Here is a 17,259-nt window from a genome sequence, read left to right as displayed (position 1 = left end):
ATCGGATCTGTGCCCCCAAGCTGAAGGTTGCCCGACCTATCTGCTCCCCAGGGTGCCCCAGACCACACTGGGGAGATCCCATGATCCCTAGACTCTGACCTCATTGGGGCTGGTGAAACATGAGTGGCCGCACAGAGACGAGTGGGGCCCTTTAACATGCCTCTGGGAAACACGGGTTTGGCTCCAAGCAGGCAAGAACCCCCCGCTGCTTGGACAAATAAGCCTCATGTAGTGGCAACCAAAATCTGGTGAAAAAGGCTGCCCCGATTCAGGGACAGGCAAAGGGAACTCCTCCTCCAAATCTGCCCCGGAGGCAGAGTGTATTGGGGAAAGATGAAGGGGATCCTCCCTCCCCCTCCGATGGTGCTGGAACGGCTGAAAAAGAATTTAAAATGGCTGCCGTTCCCGCACTGAGAGCAAAGAAGTCTGGTTGCTGCCATGTCAGCCACTCTACCGCCTAAAGCAAAAGGAGGGACAAACGCCGTTTTTCTGCAGCAACACAGCTGGTAAACGGGCCCTCTTCGGCCGCAGCGCAAGAAGAGCAGAGCCCTTCCTGGTTTAAACGGGAGCACACCGAGCCACATGCGCAGCAAAACGGACCCTCGCCCCATGACCAGCACAGCTTACCTGCCTGAAGACAGTCCTGCCAACCCAGAGATACCCAAAAAAAAACAGTCAGCTGCCGAAGCTATGGAGGAGGAGGAAAGCGCCGGCAAGAAACAGCACACTGCTCAGTTTCCTTTTACTTTTTTTTTTAAATAAACTTTTCTGAGCCTGTTCCTAAAAGGTATCAATAGGGAAAATATTCCCCAAGCCTGTAGCCGCCTCACAGCCTTGTGAAGGGGAGGGATGTGGACCACCAGATTTATACCCCACAGGCGCACAGATCGAGTCAACTAAAGGGTCACCAAGACCCCGCTTGTCTGCCTCAACCAGACAGGGAAGGACCCACCAGGCCCAAAATCTCCCGGGAGGAAGGCTTAACAAAAGAGAAAAATCCTAAATCCAGAACAGAACTGCAGGTTTGCACCATCTGCCCAAGAGAAATACTGAGGGACTGCAGCTGTCACACTGGGTTATGTACAGTGCCAATGAAACTTTCTGTCTCCATCTGCTGGCAGGGAGGCAAAACCCAGGAGTCTGGACTGATCTCGGTACATGCAGGGAACACTTTATTAGACTAACCTGACACTTTTGTGAATAGCTTTCAAGAGCCACAGTGGGCACTAGCTGTGTTCACCCCCTTATGAGAAATGTGACACTTCTAATCCTAGTTATGGGAAGTAATTTAGCTGAGGAAAGTTTGAAGGCTATAAGCTTTGGCTGACCAAGTATTGCCAGCAACTCAGAATAAAATTGCCTTTAAAAGGAGTAATTTTGAAACTGCCTGGGTACATTAGATGGCAAATCCGCACGTAAGTTACACCAGTTTTCAAAGGGAGAGTACACGTCTATGCATCCACATGCGTTTCCTTTGGGACGTTATCCCACTGAAACCACCCATGCGTCGTTGCCCCTGCTAAATTGGGCACAGAACTTTTGGGGAGGGGGCAATTTTATACCTACACTTTTAAGAAACCCAAAACCTTGTGTGTAAGTGCTACTCCCTGTCCAGCCCCAGCCCTGGGAACACCTGCTCAGTCCAGGTAGCCATGCGTGTGACTTATGTGCGTAAGTTTGCCTAGGTATTGAGCAGGCAGTACTGTAAAAGGGCCATTTGTGCTGACTGCACTAATTTAGCTGGACAGCACTCATGTGGCTATGTTAGCCCATTCTCGTCATGTCTCCAGCCCTGCCGCGCCCGGCCCTCTTCCTCCTCGTCCAGGTAACTTTGGCTACACAAACATTTTGTGCGGATAAAAGTTACCCATGCAAAGGGGGGATATTTTTTAAAAGGCCGGATTTATGCTTGTAAAATGAGATTTTACCTGCATAAGTCTTTTGAATATGAACATCCAAGTAAACTAATGACTCTATGAGTACATGTAAATGCAAAACATTACCTTAAATATTGTGCCTCAGTGTACTGGGTTAAGGCAATACCTTTTTACTACCATTATAAAATAACACACAAAGATTAAAAGACAACAGATATAGTTGAAATTGTAGAGTTATGTTCTCCTAAGCTAAGATGTGACATGACCTCCCGACTGACCCTTGCCCTTTCTACTTACTCTCCCCTCCTTCCACCCACTGTGAATATACTCCCCCCTTCCCCTCCCCTATTACTTTCCCCTGCTAATTATTCTGATTGCATTGATGAACGCCCTTGTAAAAACTAACATGTACATATGTATATAATTCTCGTATTATCTACTCCTGTCCTAGTTTACCCCCTCCCTGTTAAAAAATGTTATTATTGTAAAGCTTGTTGCTCAGTTATGTTACATTGTGAACCGAGGTGATGTTTTGCAAACGTGCCTCGGTATATAAAAAACCCGTAAATAAATAAATAAATAAATAATAATGTTCTGCATGGTTCAAGTTTTCATTTTAACACATGGGACTTACCACAGTATCAATTTCTGCAGGGCTCACCATCCTAGACACTTCATCAAATTCCTCAGGGGACATCGGCAAGAGGTTTGTCTGTAGTCTGGAAGGGTGGCTGAAATAAAAGGATTTCATTAAAAAAAAAATTGACATCGCATATACCAACAATATGTTTTTATTTATTTTTATTAAAACTTTTTATATACCGTTATAACAAATGGATTTGAACAAAACGGTTTACAATTATTTCAAAATAAAAAAAATAAAAGAAATTAAAAAGAGAGATCAAAATATCTATAGACCATTCATCCCTTTCACTAAACAATATAGCCTTGAATGTATCTTCAGAATGCTGGCTCTCTGCTTATTATGTTCTCCTGAAATCTATTAGGAATGTAAATGCCTTTGAGGGAGTGTACAGGAAACTCCCTCAAACCACCTTAAGGGACTGTCCTCCTTGAGGATCAGCCCCTCAAGGGATTCTGGGTGAAGGGAGGCTCCCCTCACCAACTATAAGGAGTCAGGGCCCAGAAGAGTTAGAGAGGCCCTGGAGAGCAGGCAGAAATCCAGGATACTGTATGCAAAGACCTGCTACCAGAGCTACAAGGTGAGCTGCATTATCTTCTGTTTTGCTTTCACTTAACAGCCAGAGTCTGCCTCCTTTATCCCAATGGCTGTTTCCCAAGCCACCATCGCCACAAGTTACCACAATGCCAAGTTAAGCTATTTTAAGGACTTTTAAACTCGGACAGCTTAAACTGGACTATTCAATTTGCCACGTTAACCGATTTTGGCACCAGAAATGGTTGCATGCGAGGTCTGGAATATTCACTGAGCAAACAACTGCCATCTTCCCATGTAACAAAACAATCACCATAAACCAGATGGATATCAGAGATTCACTTGCCTAAGATGGATTTGAGTTTATCTTAAATTTGCACATGCCATGCTCACTCTCAATTCTTGCCTGCTGTCTGGAATTTAAAAGAACTGACTTTCCTACTTTTTCTGTGCGACCCATTACACGGGCAATGCTAAAGTACTTGGAAACTGTGCTAAAATTCTGAAAATAAAGTACACTGTGGGATGTCAAAGACTCTTCCATCTGTCTTGCCAAAGATTAGAACCCAGTTGTGTGTTGACTGTGTATTATGAGGTGATCACACTGTTGGAAAATAAATGACTGATTTTTTTTTCAACCACTTTATAGAGGATTCTGCCATTCCCCATCTGCAGCACATGAAAACCATCAGCAATCACGAAGTGCATAAAAATTCTTTAGAGGGCATGCAGCGGTATGTTATTAAATAAATAAAATGGTTATTAACCTTTACCATGAAATACAGTTCCTCTAAGTTTCATTGCCTTAGTGTCTGCTAATATTTCAATCATTTAAAAAAATGCTAATACACTTTTAAAAAACAGTATGCAAAAAAAAAAAAAAAAAAGAGAGTGATACTACCACTTGCTAGGTTCTATTACCTGAAAGTAGCTTTAAAAAAATCAAAAGGTGCAGAGTACCCCCAAGATTTTTAACGCTATGGGTCTCAACTGGCAAGTTTTATCGTAAGAAATCAGATAATACCACAGCAGAGAGGGGGATATGCCTAGCAGCAAGGTAACAGGTACTTTCATACCCACGTACCTTTTGGCAAATTTTCAAAGATAAATTCCCCGGTTAGTTCCTCTTTGAAAATTTGCTAATGGGTACCAAAGTACTTGAATATCTTGCAGCTGCTGTATCTGTGGATGGACCATGCACACTTCCCCTGACTTGAGAAATACCCACTTTTTTCCAGCATCTAAAGTTAGCCACTCCAGTGGAACAATTTCCAAACTGCGGGTTTAGCTAGCTAACTCCTTAGGTAGTTGGCTTGATTATTTTGGAAACTGCCCTCAGAATATGCCACTGAAGACCTGCAAATGTATTTGACTCTGTGTCCTATAAAACAAGGCCTAGGAGAAAAAAAAAAAAAAAAAGACAAATGTGTCTTTAGGAGGCCTGTGCACGCTATATCTGTGCCAATATCTGGGTCTTTCTGCATCATGGTGTTTCACTTCACCAGACCTAATATGCAAATAAATCACTACAGGTTATGAGCATCAAAAAAATGTAAAAAATTCCCCTGCAAAAAAATTGGAATAAATTGCTGTCAAATACAAGTCAAATTTATGTCCATATATACAATATTAAAAAAATATATACAAGAGTGAGGTTAGTGAGTTATAGGAATTCTTCTTTCCTTTAAGCAAATGGTAAAACAGGATATGATCTCAGCTGGTCATATGGGGACTTGTAAGGCCTGCCACATAGCCTTCAAAAGATGGTGTCCAAGCCTCCTGTCTCTGATGGAAAACGGAATTTGTGAAAAGTGACATGCAAAGATCATTGGGGAGTAGCTGCATGCTTTTTTCCTCTTTTACCTCCATAGTGCAGTGGTTCGGTAGCAAGTAGTACCATATCACGGAGGAGGGAATGTGTATGGGATCTGTATGGGAATGAGAGAAGAGTTGTTCTGACCACTGCTTCTATAATGAATTCTTACAGAATTTATTATTATTATTTTTTTTTTTATAAAGATTTGTGCAGGTTTTATAGATAAACCAGGATGCCATCTAACAAATATCTGCACATGGGATTTTCCCCCAAGACTGCTCTAAAGGCTGCTAGGTCTTTGGGTGCATGTAGGTAAGGGAAACATTTTCCTGCTGGGAGTCTGCTTTACTGATACATAATGGAAGTTATCTGATGTCTACCTAAGAAACATCTCAGACTGGATTAGGAAAAAAGGATTAAGTCACTTTTCTAGCAGAAACTGTACACGATACACACTTTCAGAGGGCTGTGAAGGTCAGCTAGGAAAGAAGATCGTGCCATGATGATCGCAGGTGGTTTGGGACAGATTCTAGAATGTCTGATTTCAAAATTAATGTGATTATCTTATGTTCTTATGTACCTAAGGGCAAACGAAGAATTCAGGAAATAGCACAGCACAATTGTTTTTATTCAGAAGTCTATTAAAGGGCTCAACAGTAGTTAGAGTGCTGAGTTCTCCACATTTACGCTGCAGCCAGGAGAAAGATGGTTTTCTGGGAAAAGAAGAACTACATTTTCTTACCCGACTCAGATGGAAAAGTAGTGAAGGCTAAATTCAAGCAAGGAAAAGTGCAAGTCAGGGGAGGTTACCTTTCCAGCCGTTCTTATAAAATGACCGAGCAAAATGATGAGAACCAATTTATAGGTCACTTATGGGACCATGAAAGATTAATAAAGCTGTGCTCTGTAACTTCAGTGTAAGAAGTCGTAAGCTGCAGAAAACAATACTTCTGGCAAAATAATTACAAGCTTTGGGCTGGTGTTGAGGAAGACAGATCTCTAAGCATAGTCACTTTGCATTGCCTAGCTAAGGTGACCGATCACTTGACAACTTGACTATGCAGAGAACAGAGAGACAAAGAGAGAAGTGTAATTCTCCAAACATCTGTCTTTGGGACCACAAAGTTCAAGTGTTGGCAAGTATCAGGGGTGTCCTGGTGTGCCAGTTCACCCACACAGAGATCTTGAAGGGTGGTATTGCCACTAGTGGACTTGGTATCATGCAAGCGTAACCGACAGAAGTTTTCTGGCTACCCCAAGATTTGAAAGCATGTATTAGCTTTTGGAGTTCAAAGTACCTGTCCTTCCCTGGTATGTCTATCCATAGCAGAACTGCAGATTGAAGGCATAGGCAACCGGGGGTAGCAGGACACACATATCTCATCAGCTACTCTCAACATCAAGTACAGGTTACTAATGACTGTCTTAGCCAAGGAGTCTCCGCGCACAGTTTTTATTTCCAGTGTGTACATGAATTAACATCCTAACCTCAGAACATGTCCAAGCATCTCAACGGTAGCCACCAGCTCACAGTATGCAGCAGAGACAACAGGAAAAGGGGAACCTACTAGAACACTCTGAAAAACTGTTTAAGTAATTTAATACCAGAGAAACCAGCAAAGGTGCCCGAAGGAAAGTATCAAAAATATCCCCAATGGTGTCTTACAGTGGAAACCCCAGAAGCCTCCAGGAACCCCACTTTAGAAAAGGCTAAGAAACCATTATGGCAGTATCTAAAAAGCTAAGAGCACCCAACAAAAGAATTATTAGAATCTAAGAGAAAGGCTCAGTCCTTAGACAGGCTGTGGATGCTCAGAAAAATATTCAGGGTCAAAAAGAGCTTAAAAAGCTGCCGCCGCTGCCACCAACAAGGGGAGCTGGATAGAGTTGCACCTGAGCCTGACTGGAGCCTTCACTAGGAACCAGACATGACTCTTGACAAGGAATGAACTTGCTGAACAGAATATGTAGCACATGGAGCTGATCCAACACGTTTTTAAGCATTAGTGAGATATGAAATCAGCTTGGATACAGTATCTTGGAGAGCTCCTAATGTCCCCTTATATTGCCTCTTTTAGCTTAGGTGTTATTAAATGTTTCTGCTCAGCACCAGTCAGACACACTGAGATTTAAATTTTTGAAATGAAGTATTTTTATTATAAACAAGCCAAATACTGTTAACACATACGCAAAAAAAAAAAAAAAAAAAAAGACAATGGCTTTTCCCCAACTTTTGAACAGCATCTTTGAGCCAACTTGATAGCCTTCCCTAGGGAGCAGAGTGCCACAGAGCACTCCAGTGCTCCTTAACATCTCTGACTGCCCGCTAACTGAGAAATCTGCATAACGGCAGAGCTACTGTTATGGTATCAAAATTTCTGGAAGTGATAACGTACTCGTGACATTTTTACACGTCATACTAGGCGAGTCTAAATCCCTGTATTCCTACCCCAGTAAGGGTGTACAATCTATGATCATACAGAAAACATGCAAAAAGAGAAAAGTAAAAAAATAAACAGTAGTCTCCTTTGGTGGACACACTGTAGGCATGTAGGGCTCCTACAATTTTCTCCACATTAAACCAAACCCACAGATATGGAACAAAAATCAAATTGTTCATCAATTGTTCATCTTCTGCTGGGTCCTGAAGCACTGGAGGTCACACAGTCCGTGGAAGAGAGGAATCTTGATCCCAAGTCCCAGGATCCCTTCTGAAAGGAGGTCCACTGTTTCAGCCATTACACCATTTTCTCCTTTACAGGTCAAAACAGAAACACCACCACCGGATTTATACAAAAGTAGTGGTCCACTGGATGGGAGACAATCAAAGTACAGCTTCTGAGAAAAAAAGAGCAGGCTGACCTTTCCTCTAAGGAGCCCTGCTCTAAGGCTGCTGCTGGCTGATCTCACTGCCTAATCCCAGGCTGCCCATGCCAAGAGAAGAAGGAAGAGCAGTTTCAAGAAACCTGAACCCATGCAGAGAGGAGAAGAGAGGAGAAGAATGCAGCTGATCACTGCCACGAGGAGCTTTAAATCACATGAAGAGAAGGGGGAAGCGTGATGCCTCCAGCATCCAAATTAGTTGCTGCTGCACATGACTGGAGGAGGAGGCAAGCAGGGTCATAATCCTGAGCAGCGTTTGTGGGACCTATTACTGTCATAAGAAACTTGCTGGGCAGACTGGATAGACCATTTGGTCTTTTTCTGCTGCCTTGCTGGGCTGACACCGAGGAAGAAGAGCTGCACTCAGTGATTAGTATGGTTATCAGAGGTGGAGGAAGGAAGGAGAGCAGGAGGAAGGAACCATTTGGGAGCCAACACACAGGTGTGGGAAATAAAATAAGCACTCAAGAGGCAGACAAAGGGCTAAGGGGAGTAGAAGGCAAGAGGGAGAAGCCATGGGGGAGAGAGGTGGAGGGGACAGCACTCAGGAAGGTGCTATGGGTGGGGGGGGGGGGAAAGCAGGGCAGAAGATCAAGAGGGGATGAAAGCAGAAGGGAAGGCACCCAGGAAGGGGTCAGGAGGGAGATGTTCAGAGAAGAGGACAAGGGGAGAAATGGAAGAACATAAGGCATTTGGGAAGGGGTCAAGGTTGGAGGCAGGGCAGGAGAGTAGGCACTCAGGAAGGAGACATAGGAAGAGTTCAGGAGGGAGAAGATTGGGGAAAGTGGAAGAGGAAAGGGGCTATAGCTGCAAAATAGGAGAGAAAGCACATAGGAAGGGTTCAAGTGGGGAGGCTAAGAGGGCGAGGATAAGAAAGGAGCTGCAGTGGGGAGATGACAGGTGGAGAAGCACTTGGGAAGAAGAGTTCAAGGATGGGGCCAACAGGGCAGGAGAGAAGGCAGTCAAAAAGGGGTCACAAGAGGAGAGAACCAGTGAAAAGGGATCACTTTGGAAGGGGTCATGGGGGAACAGCAAGAAGGAGAGATGACCACAGGTATGACAAGGAGGGTGGTTGGATGGTTACCAGGGATCAAGGAAGGGCATGGCAGGGCAGAACATTACCAATCCCTGCATGTAACGTATGCAGGTATTAAAGTATTTGTGGTGCCACCGACCCCTGAAAGTTCAAAGGGACACTCCATGAGAAGAGAGGGACTGGTGGAGAGGATGGGCGGGGAGGGATTGGAACGACAGAAAAGACTGATGGAAATGATTGGGGAGGGGAGTGAGAGTGCTGGGGACAGGATGAGGGTAACAAACTTTTGGATGTTGGCAAGGGGTCCCCATACACGAAGAGGTTGGGCACCCCTGCACTATGTCATAATAAGAGCCAATTAAAAAGTGTATTTGCTTTTCTAGGCACTTTCATAACCCAGTGGAGGGGTGGGAACCAAGATGAAGGAATAAGAAAGTAGTCCGGTGGTTCTTCTAATCTCTTCTCTGTCAGTACCAGTGCTTTTATTAGGATCCCGGGAGGAAAGAAAGAGCAGAGAGAGACCCTCTCCAAGCTGCCACACTAGAGTGCTTGCCCTCATTCTACCACATTACTCAAGGGTTTAGCAAAGAACAGAATGAGTTCAGCAGGCTGGACACCAGATGCACAATTCTCTCCAATGCTCTGCTATTTCTTCTAACTCCCTGTCGGCTTGCACAGTAGGGGACTGAGCCACTCAGGCATGGAGTCTGGCCACAGCAGATATGGCAAGGCCCAAGAACAGACAAACACAACTGGGAGAGCCCCATGAGACAGGAGAAACAGGCTACTGGAGAAAGGCAGCCTCCAAGGAAAATCAAGAGCATAGGTTTTCTTTCTTGAACTTTACGACAAGAGATGGAGAAAGAGATACAATTATCAGACTCTTGAGGGCAAGGAAAAAAAATGATTTAAAGGCAATTAATCACATGCCAGAAAGTGAAAAACAGAGGTGAAAAGCTAGCCAGCAGCTGAAAAGAAGTGAGTCTGCCCATGTTATTCATTCACATTACACACTGGGTAAGGGACCTCTTGCTATTCTCTACTACAATCTAGTTTGTTTTCTTTTTATATAGTGCTGTGGAGATTAGGCCTCTCCCTAAAAGCAGTGCTGTTTACCTTTCACACAGCCCTAATAATCTTTATTGGAAATTGGGGGAACATCGCATTCTTTGTGGTAAGTCGGGAGCCTGCCACTCCTTGTGCCGGTGCCAACTTCTCACTGCTGCCAATAGATGCAACAGCACAGCAGTGTCCATGCTTTACAGATAAATAATTCTCCAAAAATAGAAGCCTGAAGATAAGCAGTGGTGCCCCTCTCCCCCCACTCTTACTATAGGGGTAAGCAGAATCCTAAAAGTGAGAAAGCCCCCCTGAGGCGAGTAACAAAGTGTTCATGCTAGACTTTCCTGACAAACACTGCCTATGTTTTTCCCTTTGAAAATGAATCCTATCACAGGAGTTGTTTCTACAGATTACAAGGCTGTTTTGCTTTCCACACTAGGATCAATTCACTTGCCCTGGCAGAGAAGTAAAGAAGGTAGTAAAGATGAACCTGCCCCTCCTCCCCTCTCCCATTGCATTAAATCAAAAGACAGTAAGGTACGCCCTTGCAATAAATGTGAGAGTGGAAGAACACAGTCATCTTCTGGTCCTGCAAGCTGGTGGCGAGGGCCCCACACTTCACCCTAACATGTGTAATTCATGACCGAAAGAAGAGAAATGGGTGAAAGAGATTAAGGAGGTGAGAGCAAGTAGGAATAACAGGAGAGACATTCCCTCCCCCCCCCTCCCCAAACATTGGATTCTGGGGACCCACAGGATGATTCGGAGGATCAGCAGGAGGCCCCTGTTGGCAGTCCCAGGAGAGGCTCCACTGCAGGACACGCCAGACTTGATCCAGGATCCGCAGAAGGTGCCTGTGTAGCTGAAAGGGACGATCCCAAAGTGGTTCACCTCTTTCGCAGAGAGGAACTTGGACTGCTAATTCCACAGGTTCTTCAGGAGCTTGGAATCAAGATGCCACAGGAAGAGTCTATCTTGGAGGGCGCATATCCGGTTTTGGATGGCCTGAGAGGGCCAGCTAAGACTTTTCCCTTTCACAAGTCTGTGAAGAAGCTGGTGGTTAGAAACTGGGATACTCTTGAGTCCAGTCTGTGAGTCGGAAGAGCTATGGCGAAGCTCTATCCTTTAATGCAGGACACCTTGGAGTTGTCTTTTCTGCCCAAGGTGGATGTCTCAGTGTCAGCAGTCACCAAGAAAACTACTATTCTGGTAGCGGGCTCCGCCACATTGAAGGATGTGCAGGATCGAAAGTTGGAGTTCCATCTCAAGCAGATTTTTGAGGTTTCTGCTCTGGCCATCAGGGCTTCAGTGTGCAGCAGTCTGGTGCAGAGGGCGTAACTCCGGTGGGTTCAACAGTTGCAGGAGTCACATCCTGTAGGAGCAGCAGAAGCACAACAGGTGGATTTGGCTGGAAGCAGCGGTGGCATGGGGAGTCTATGCCTTTTATGATCTAATCAGGACCTTTTCACGGATTATGATGTCTGTAGTGTCTGCTAGGCATCTGCTATGGTTGTGGAACTGGTCAGCAGATGTTTGGTCCAAATCGCAGCTCGGAGCATTTCCTTTTAAAGGAAAGTTGTTGTTTGGAGAAGACTATGAAGCATCTGGGTGAAACCAAAGTGCACAAGTTGCCAGAGGACAAACCTAAGGGTAGAAAGTTCTAAGCTGTGAAAAATTTCGCAGCAGGCATAGGTAGTAAATGTTGACTTAGTGAGGAGGCAATGGGTCTTCCAGCAGACTCTTTTCCTAGAATGTTACTGGAGCAACAGTGAACCTTTCCACCCTGTCCTTACAGGCTCTTTCTGGAAACTTCCAGCAGTGGTTGCAACCTACAAAGGAACCGAAGGGAGGCCCCAATATTTTAAGCAATGAAGGGTCCGCATCAGCAATGAAGGGTCCGCATCAGCCCTGCCTGAAGTTATAACATTTCCTCAGTGGAGGAAAGACCTAAGGAAAAAGAAAACAAACGTTTAAAAAAACCCTAAGGAAAAAGAAAATAAGCGTTTAAAAAAACCCTAACAGAAATCCAAATAAGTACCAACCTCTGAACCTTTCAGGAGAACTCAGACTACAGCTTGTTGTTTTGCTCTTCTGGGAGAGCGGAAAGTCTGAAGTAGGCCTTGCCAGACTCCCTCTCAATCAGCAGAGTACACAACCACTGTATGGGAAAGGAAATGGAGGACATGGAAGAAACTATATAGGACCATAGGGTGAGCCCAGGTTCCATTCTCATTTTATTTACTACCAATTTCCTCATGTACTGATTTTAGTCAACATGATCAGTCATCATTTCCTGAAATCTCTGAGCAAAAATAAAGAATATCAATCAGTATTACACGAAACATCCAAATTATAACATCCATTAGGAGCTGGGCGGTCAATAGAGGGATGAATTGTTAAGAGACAGCAGTTCCTCTTTATTGAACCTTACATATTTCATGGTCCAATAAAACTGGGGATTCCAGTTTTGATTTTTTTTCCTTCTGCCATCACAGCGGTGAATACTTTCTTTCCTTTACAATATAGAATATTCTTGCCAACATATTTTAAGCCAAAGGCAATAGAAAAGAAAGATCATAAAATATTTGCTATACCTTAGTGTAACTCTTTTTGAGCTGCCAATGAAAAGACAGGCATTAAATCCAAAATAATTACTGTTCATCTTAAAAAACAAAACAAAACAAAAAACTTGCATTCCTTTATATATATATGACTGCATATGTTATCAATAGCCAGATGGCACAAATTCTGGTGGAATATTTCTCAGATGCACTTTAGACATGATCATTAACTAGGGCCCCAAGGTTCCTGAGACAACTCTGGGTAGATTCTGTGGCAAGAGCTAGAAAATTCTGCTGCATATTTACAGAAATTTGCATGCAATTGTTTTTTACAAAACAAATCACAGAAAATATATCATTTTTAAAATGTCTATTAAATAAAATATTTTGGGCCAGCCTGAGGCCAGTGCCATATGGAAAGAACCTGGTTTCATTCCTGGATCAGGTCTTCTGCTCCCATTATAAGATGGGACTGGGGGATGCAGGCACTCACAGCCCTTTAGGGGAACGAATCATAGTCAGCATGCGGTGGCAACACCAAGTGGCTGGATTTAAGGCCCATGACGGAAGGGCTCTGGATCTAGTCCTGGGGCATGGCTCCTGGCCAAGGATTGCTGCAATAAATGGGCTAGGTGAGTTAGGAAAGGACATGAAATAGGGTAGATGCAAATGAATGCTCATGGTGCCAGATCCCAACCCTGGCCCCAATTGAGTTGGAAGCCCAAAAGAAAAGCGGGACACAGCCAAAGAGAAAAAACAAAATAAAACAAAGCATTTTTCCAACTTCTGTTTCTACATCTCTCTCATTTTCCTTTACTATAATTTTCTTTCCTCTCTTCCTTAGCTTTCTACTTTTTATCTCCTCTTTTACCCCACTCCCTTACTCTAGGCTGTTTTTTCCCCTTCTTAAGAGTGTCGCTTCTTTCTGATCTATAGAGGCACTTTTCAGTGCCCTCTCTCACCTACATAACTTAAACCGCTATTACAATCATCCGATTTTCGAACAGTCACACAAGCTTTAATACTATCAAGTTTGGATTACTGCAACACACTATATATTGGCTTACCTCTATCCACATTACACCCATTGCAACTAGTCCAAAATGCAACTGCTAGAATGATTTTTAATTTATCACGAAAAGAACATATCACCCCCATACTGCAACATCTACATTGGCTTCCCATAACTCACCATATTAGATACAAAATTTTGAATATCATTCACAACCTACTCTACAATCCCAGTTCCGTATGGATTTGCACTATGCTACACATTTATAAACCTCCAAGACAGCTTCGATCCATGGACAAATGTCTATTAGAGATTCCATCGGTCAGAACAGCCAGTTTAGCTTTATCAAGGAAAAGGGCCTTTTCAATCATAGGTCCAACTCTGTGGAATTCCATTCCTGAATTTATTCGAATGATAACAAACCGCAAAGAATTCAAAAAAATGTTAAAAACTTATCTGTTTAATGATGCCTATAAAGTGCAAAAATAACATTTTCCAAGTCGTACCACTATGGAGCCAAATCTGTTAATTTTTGTTATAACTTTGTTTAAGTTTGTTTTTAATTATATTGTAAGATTGTAAACCGCCTAGACGGACATGCAAAGGCCGAAATGTTCGGTATATAAAAACTTTTAAATAAATAAATAAACATAAAGGGGTAGATTTTAAGACCTGCGCGCTGGTGTACATGTGCGCACGCTACTCGGCGCACACACACGTACGCCCAATTTTATTACTTGCGCATTTTATTTCTCTCAAATCTTAAAATTATTGACTCCGGTATTGTTGCCTGCCTTCTCCTCTTACAGTGTTGTTTCCCAAACCTTTAAAGCCCAAGGCACATTACATTAATAGAAAATGTAGTGTGACATACCAACCTCCATGGGTCAGGCAGTGCAGACATGGAGAGGACTCATATGGCCAAAAATGAGCTAAGGAAGCACTGGGAGCCCCACCAGTCTTCTTAAATTTTAAAACAAAGGGAGAGAGGGGGGCAGAAACATACAGACTCATCACAATGGGCCAATTCCCTCTGTGTACAAGTGCTGAAGGGAGTTGGTAGAATGTGGGCAGTCGGCTTGGTCAGTTACCTCGGCTGCCGCATGAAGCTGCCGGAACTCTACCACTGCCTTCTACTCCAAACATTCAGAGCAAGTCACAGTCAGTGCTCGGTGCATGCTCTTCCCATCTTACTCAGCCTGGGGATAAGACAGAGGCTGGAAAATGTTCATTTGCTGGAATGCTGTGTTGTGGGAGTGCAGGAGCTGGATGTTAAGGATGGATGTTGTGGCTTGATTTAGGTTTTAGAATGGAAATACAATGCAACAGTGCAGGTTGTTATCTATCTCTTGCTTTCAGTTACTGTAAGGTTTCAAACTGATATGTATCTGTTGGTTATTGTAGCATGCACTTTTCTGAATAAAAAAAAAAGACCGAGGCTGGAAGGATTCAATGGGGGAAGCCCTGCTTGCTGCCCATTAAACTGCCACACTCCAGGGCTCATGCACGATTACACATTCTCGGAAACGACCTCCTCCACATGTAAGAGCCACCACTAGTGCATTTTGTTGCTGCGAGGTGCTGAGAGCAGAGCCCATGTGCTGGTCTGATCTGAGCATCAGGCAGTAGTGACTTTTGCATGGCACAAGTCTGCAGGCATACTGGTTTGGAAAGGTGGTCTCGATACAGAATTAACTTTTCCAAATTTTCAGTATTTCAGTTGGGCATCAGAGTTCCCTTGTCACATTGCTCGAGTGGCTTCAAGTTGATAACTGATAATTTCATATTTCTGGGAGTAAAGGAATGGTTCAGATGTAAAGATTTAAGCTTAATCATGGTTCCTGTGCTCCAGAAGACTTGACCCAATGGAATAATTTGTATGTCTCACGAGCTGGGCATATTAATTTGCTTATAAAGAATATTTTGCCTCATCTTTTGTCCTTGTTTTATATCTTCTTCATCAAATCCTGGCAAAAGTCTTTATAGACCTTCAGGATCAGATCTCCAGTTATATCTGGAACAGTAAGGTGACTGGAATAAAGCTGGAGAGGTTAAGGTCCACATTCAAAGGCTTTGTCCGAGTCACATTTTGAGTTATGCAGACGAACACAATGAGCAGAAAGTTTCCTCCCACTCCCTAGCTAAATTCTGACTGGGAAAGTCATAACCTGGACATACTGTACCCGGAGAAAAAGAGGCATGGGTTAGGGTGGGGGGGGGGGGGGGGGGTGGGGGGGGGGAGTTCCGTGGATGCAGCTAAAATGTATCCGGATGGCACCAATATTCAGCGCTATTATGTTGTCAAGTGTTTTGTTCATCCATGTCATTTTGTTTTTTGATTTTATTCTGCAATTTCCCCTTGGAACAGCATGTGCTGCATTCAGTGGAATAGAAAGTTTTACAAATAATTAGTAAGTAGTGCATAAAACACCCGGATCAGTCTGGTCGGGGGAAAATTGCTGTCCTAAAGCTTAGCCGGGTACGTTGTACCTGAGTAACTTTTACACTTACCAGCCTGCTGAATTTGGAATTCATTATGGCTACCTAAGACGTGCAGTGGAATGGCCCTTCACAACCTTAAAATGATGCTATGGGTGGCTACGGTCAAATGCATATGGGCTTGGTTAAGGAACATTTTATCTACCTCCTGGTTTTCCCTCTGGAAAAGAGCTAGAAGAAGTCAGATTAGCAGCCTTACTGAGTGGCGATTCCTCACTTCCCCAGAATCGGGCTATATGTAATGCCGGTCTTTATATGTACAATCAATAAAACAAGTAATTCTGCACCTGTGGCTCAAATATTGTTATCTTACATTATAAGGCAGGTATGGATGACCATCTTATATGTACAACATACTTTGTTTATGGGGAAAGCAATTAGAAAACGTTTGAAATTATCTCATGGGGGGGTTTTATCTCGCAACAGCACCTCTAAAAGGTGATTCTACTCTCTCATCGGCTTCCACCTATAACCCAAGTATGGCAATTATGAAACTTCTCAGGGTTGAGGTTTGTTGGTTAACTATGTAGTAGTGGCCCCGTCAAATCTTTTGGGGAGTTAACTCTTTTCTGAAGTTTGATTCACTACACACATACACGCTCAATTTTGATATCTACAAATTAAGGAAAGCACCACAATGCAGAGTGGAAAATGGCTAGATTCCCCTAAAACAACAACTTGGATGAGACTGCCCTTTATACACCTGAGCTGGTTGGCTAAACCCACCTTATTAATATGTTCCAGTCTTATGGTATGCGATTAAGGAAGTTACTCCTTTACGCATTATACAAGACTGGAACTCATATTTAACTCCCATGATTAGCAAACTATCAGGAATAACACTCAGAAAACTTCAATTTATTCTAGGCAGCAAGAATTATTTAGAAAACAAGTATCTTTTGTTCTTCTCTCAGGTTTTTTTTTTCTGCCTCTTCTCTTTGTTGGAACAGAAATAAAGGTTAACAAACAGAATCCCCTCCAAATAAATAAAGAAAATAAGCTGCTACCATTTTATTGGCTAACAATACATTTTGAGGGTGTAACACCCCACCTAACTTTTGCATTGCTAAAACGCATAAATTATGCCAATTTTCTAAGCAAACTTAGGAGTGTAAGTTAGCTTTGAAATTATCTCAAATAACCAGCATAAAACTAAGCCATATGAAGTTACAGCTACACTTTGCATCGCCTATCTTATGTGGGTTAAATTTACCTATATACTTTTTAAAATAAGTTATCCTGTATTTATTTATGTAACTCTCCTATGACTCGCTGTTTACCCTGTATTCGATGTAAACCGGTGTGATAGGACTATTTTGTCCTGAACATTGGTATA

At 43.1% G+C, this 17,259-nt stretch overlaps 1 protein-coding gene across 3 annotated transcripts in view; it reads right to left on the bottom strand.

The window, feature by feature from the left end:
• Nucleotides 1–17,259, bottom strand: part of STAT1 (signal transducer and activator of transcription 1) — a 167,647-nt gene that overhangs the window by 9,806 nt on the left and 140,582 nt on the right. For 2 of the 3 annotated variants that reach the window (XM_029606088.1, XM_029606089.1), the window contains exon 24: nt 2,512–2,608. In XM_029606088.1, coding sequence (XP_029461948.1) covers nt 2,512–2,608 — 97 coding nt within the window. Of the gene's footprint in view, nt 1–2,511; nt 2,609–7,028; nt 11,799–17,259 lie in introns of those variants that run through there. The other variant, XM_029606091.1, reaches the window with a different exon arrangement.

The sequence above is a fragment of the Rhinatrema bivittatum genome, chromosome 6 (assembly GCF_901001135.1).
Source record: "Rhinatrema bivittatum chromosome 6, aRhiBiv1.1, whole genome shotgun sequence".
Lineage (NCBI taxonomy): Eukaryota > Metazoa > Chordata > Amphibia > Gymnophiona > Rhinatrematidae > Rhinatrema > Rhinatrema bivittatum.
The sequence above is the reverse complement of the archived record's forward strand: the minus strand, read 5'-3'. Positions and strand labels throughout refer to the sequence as shown.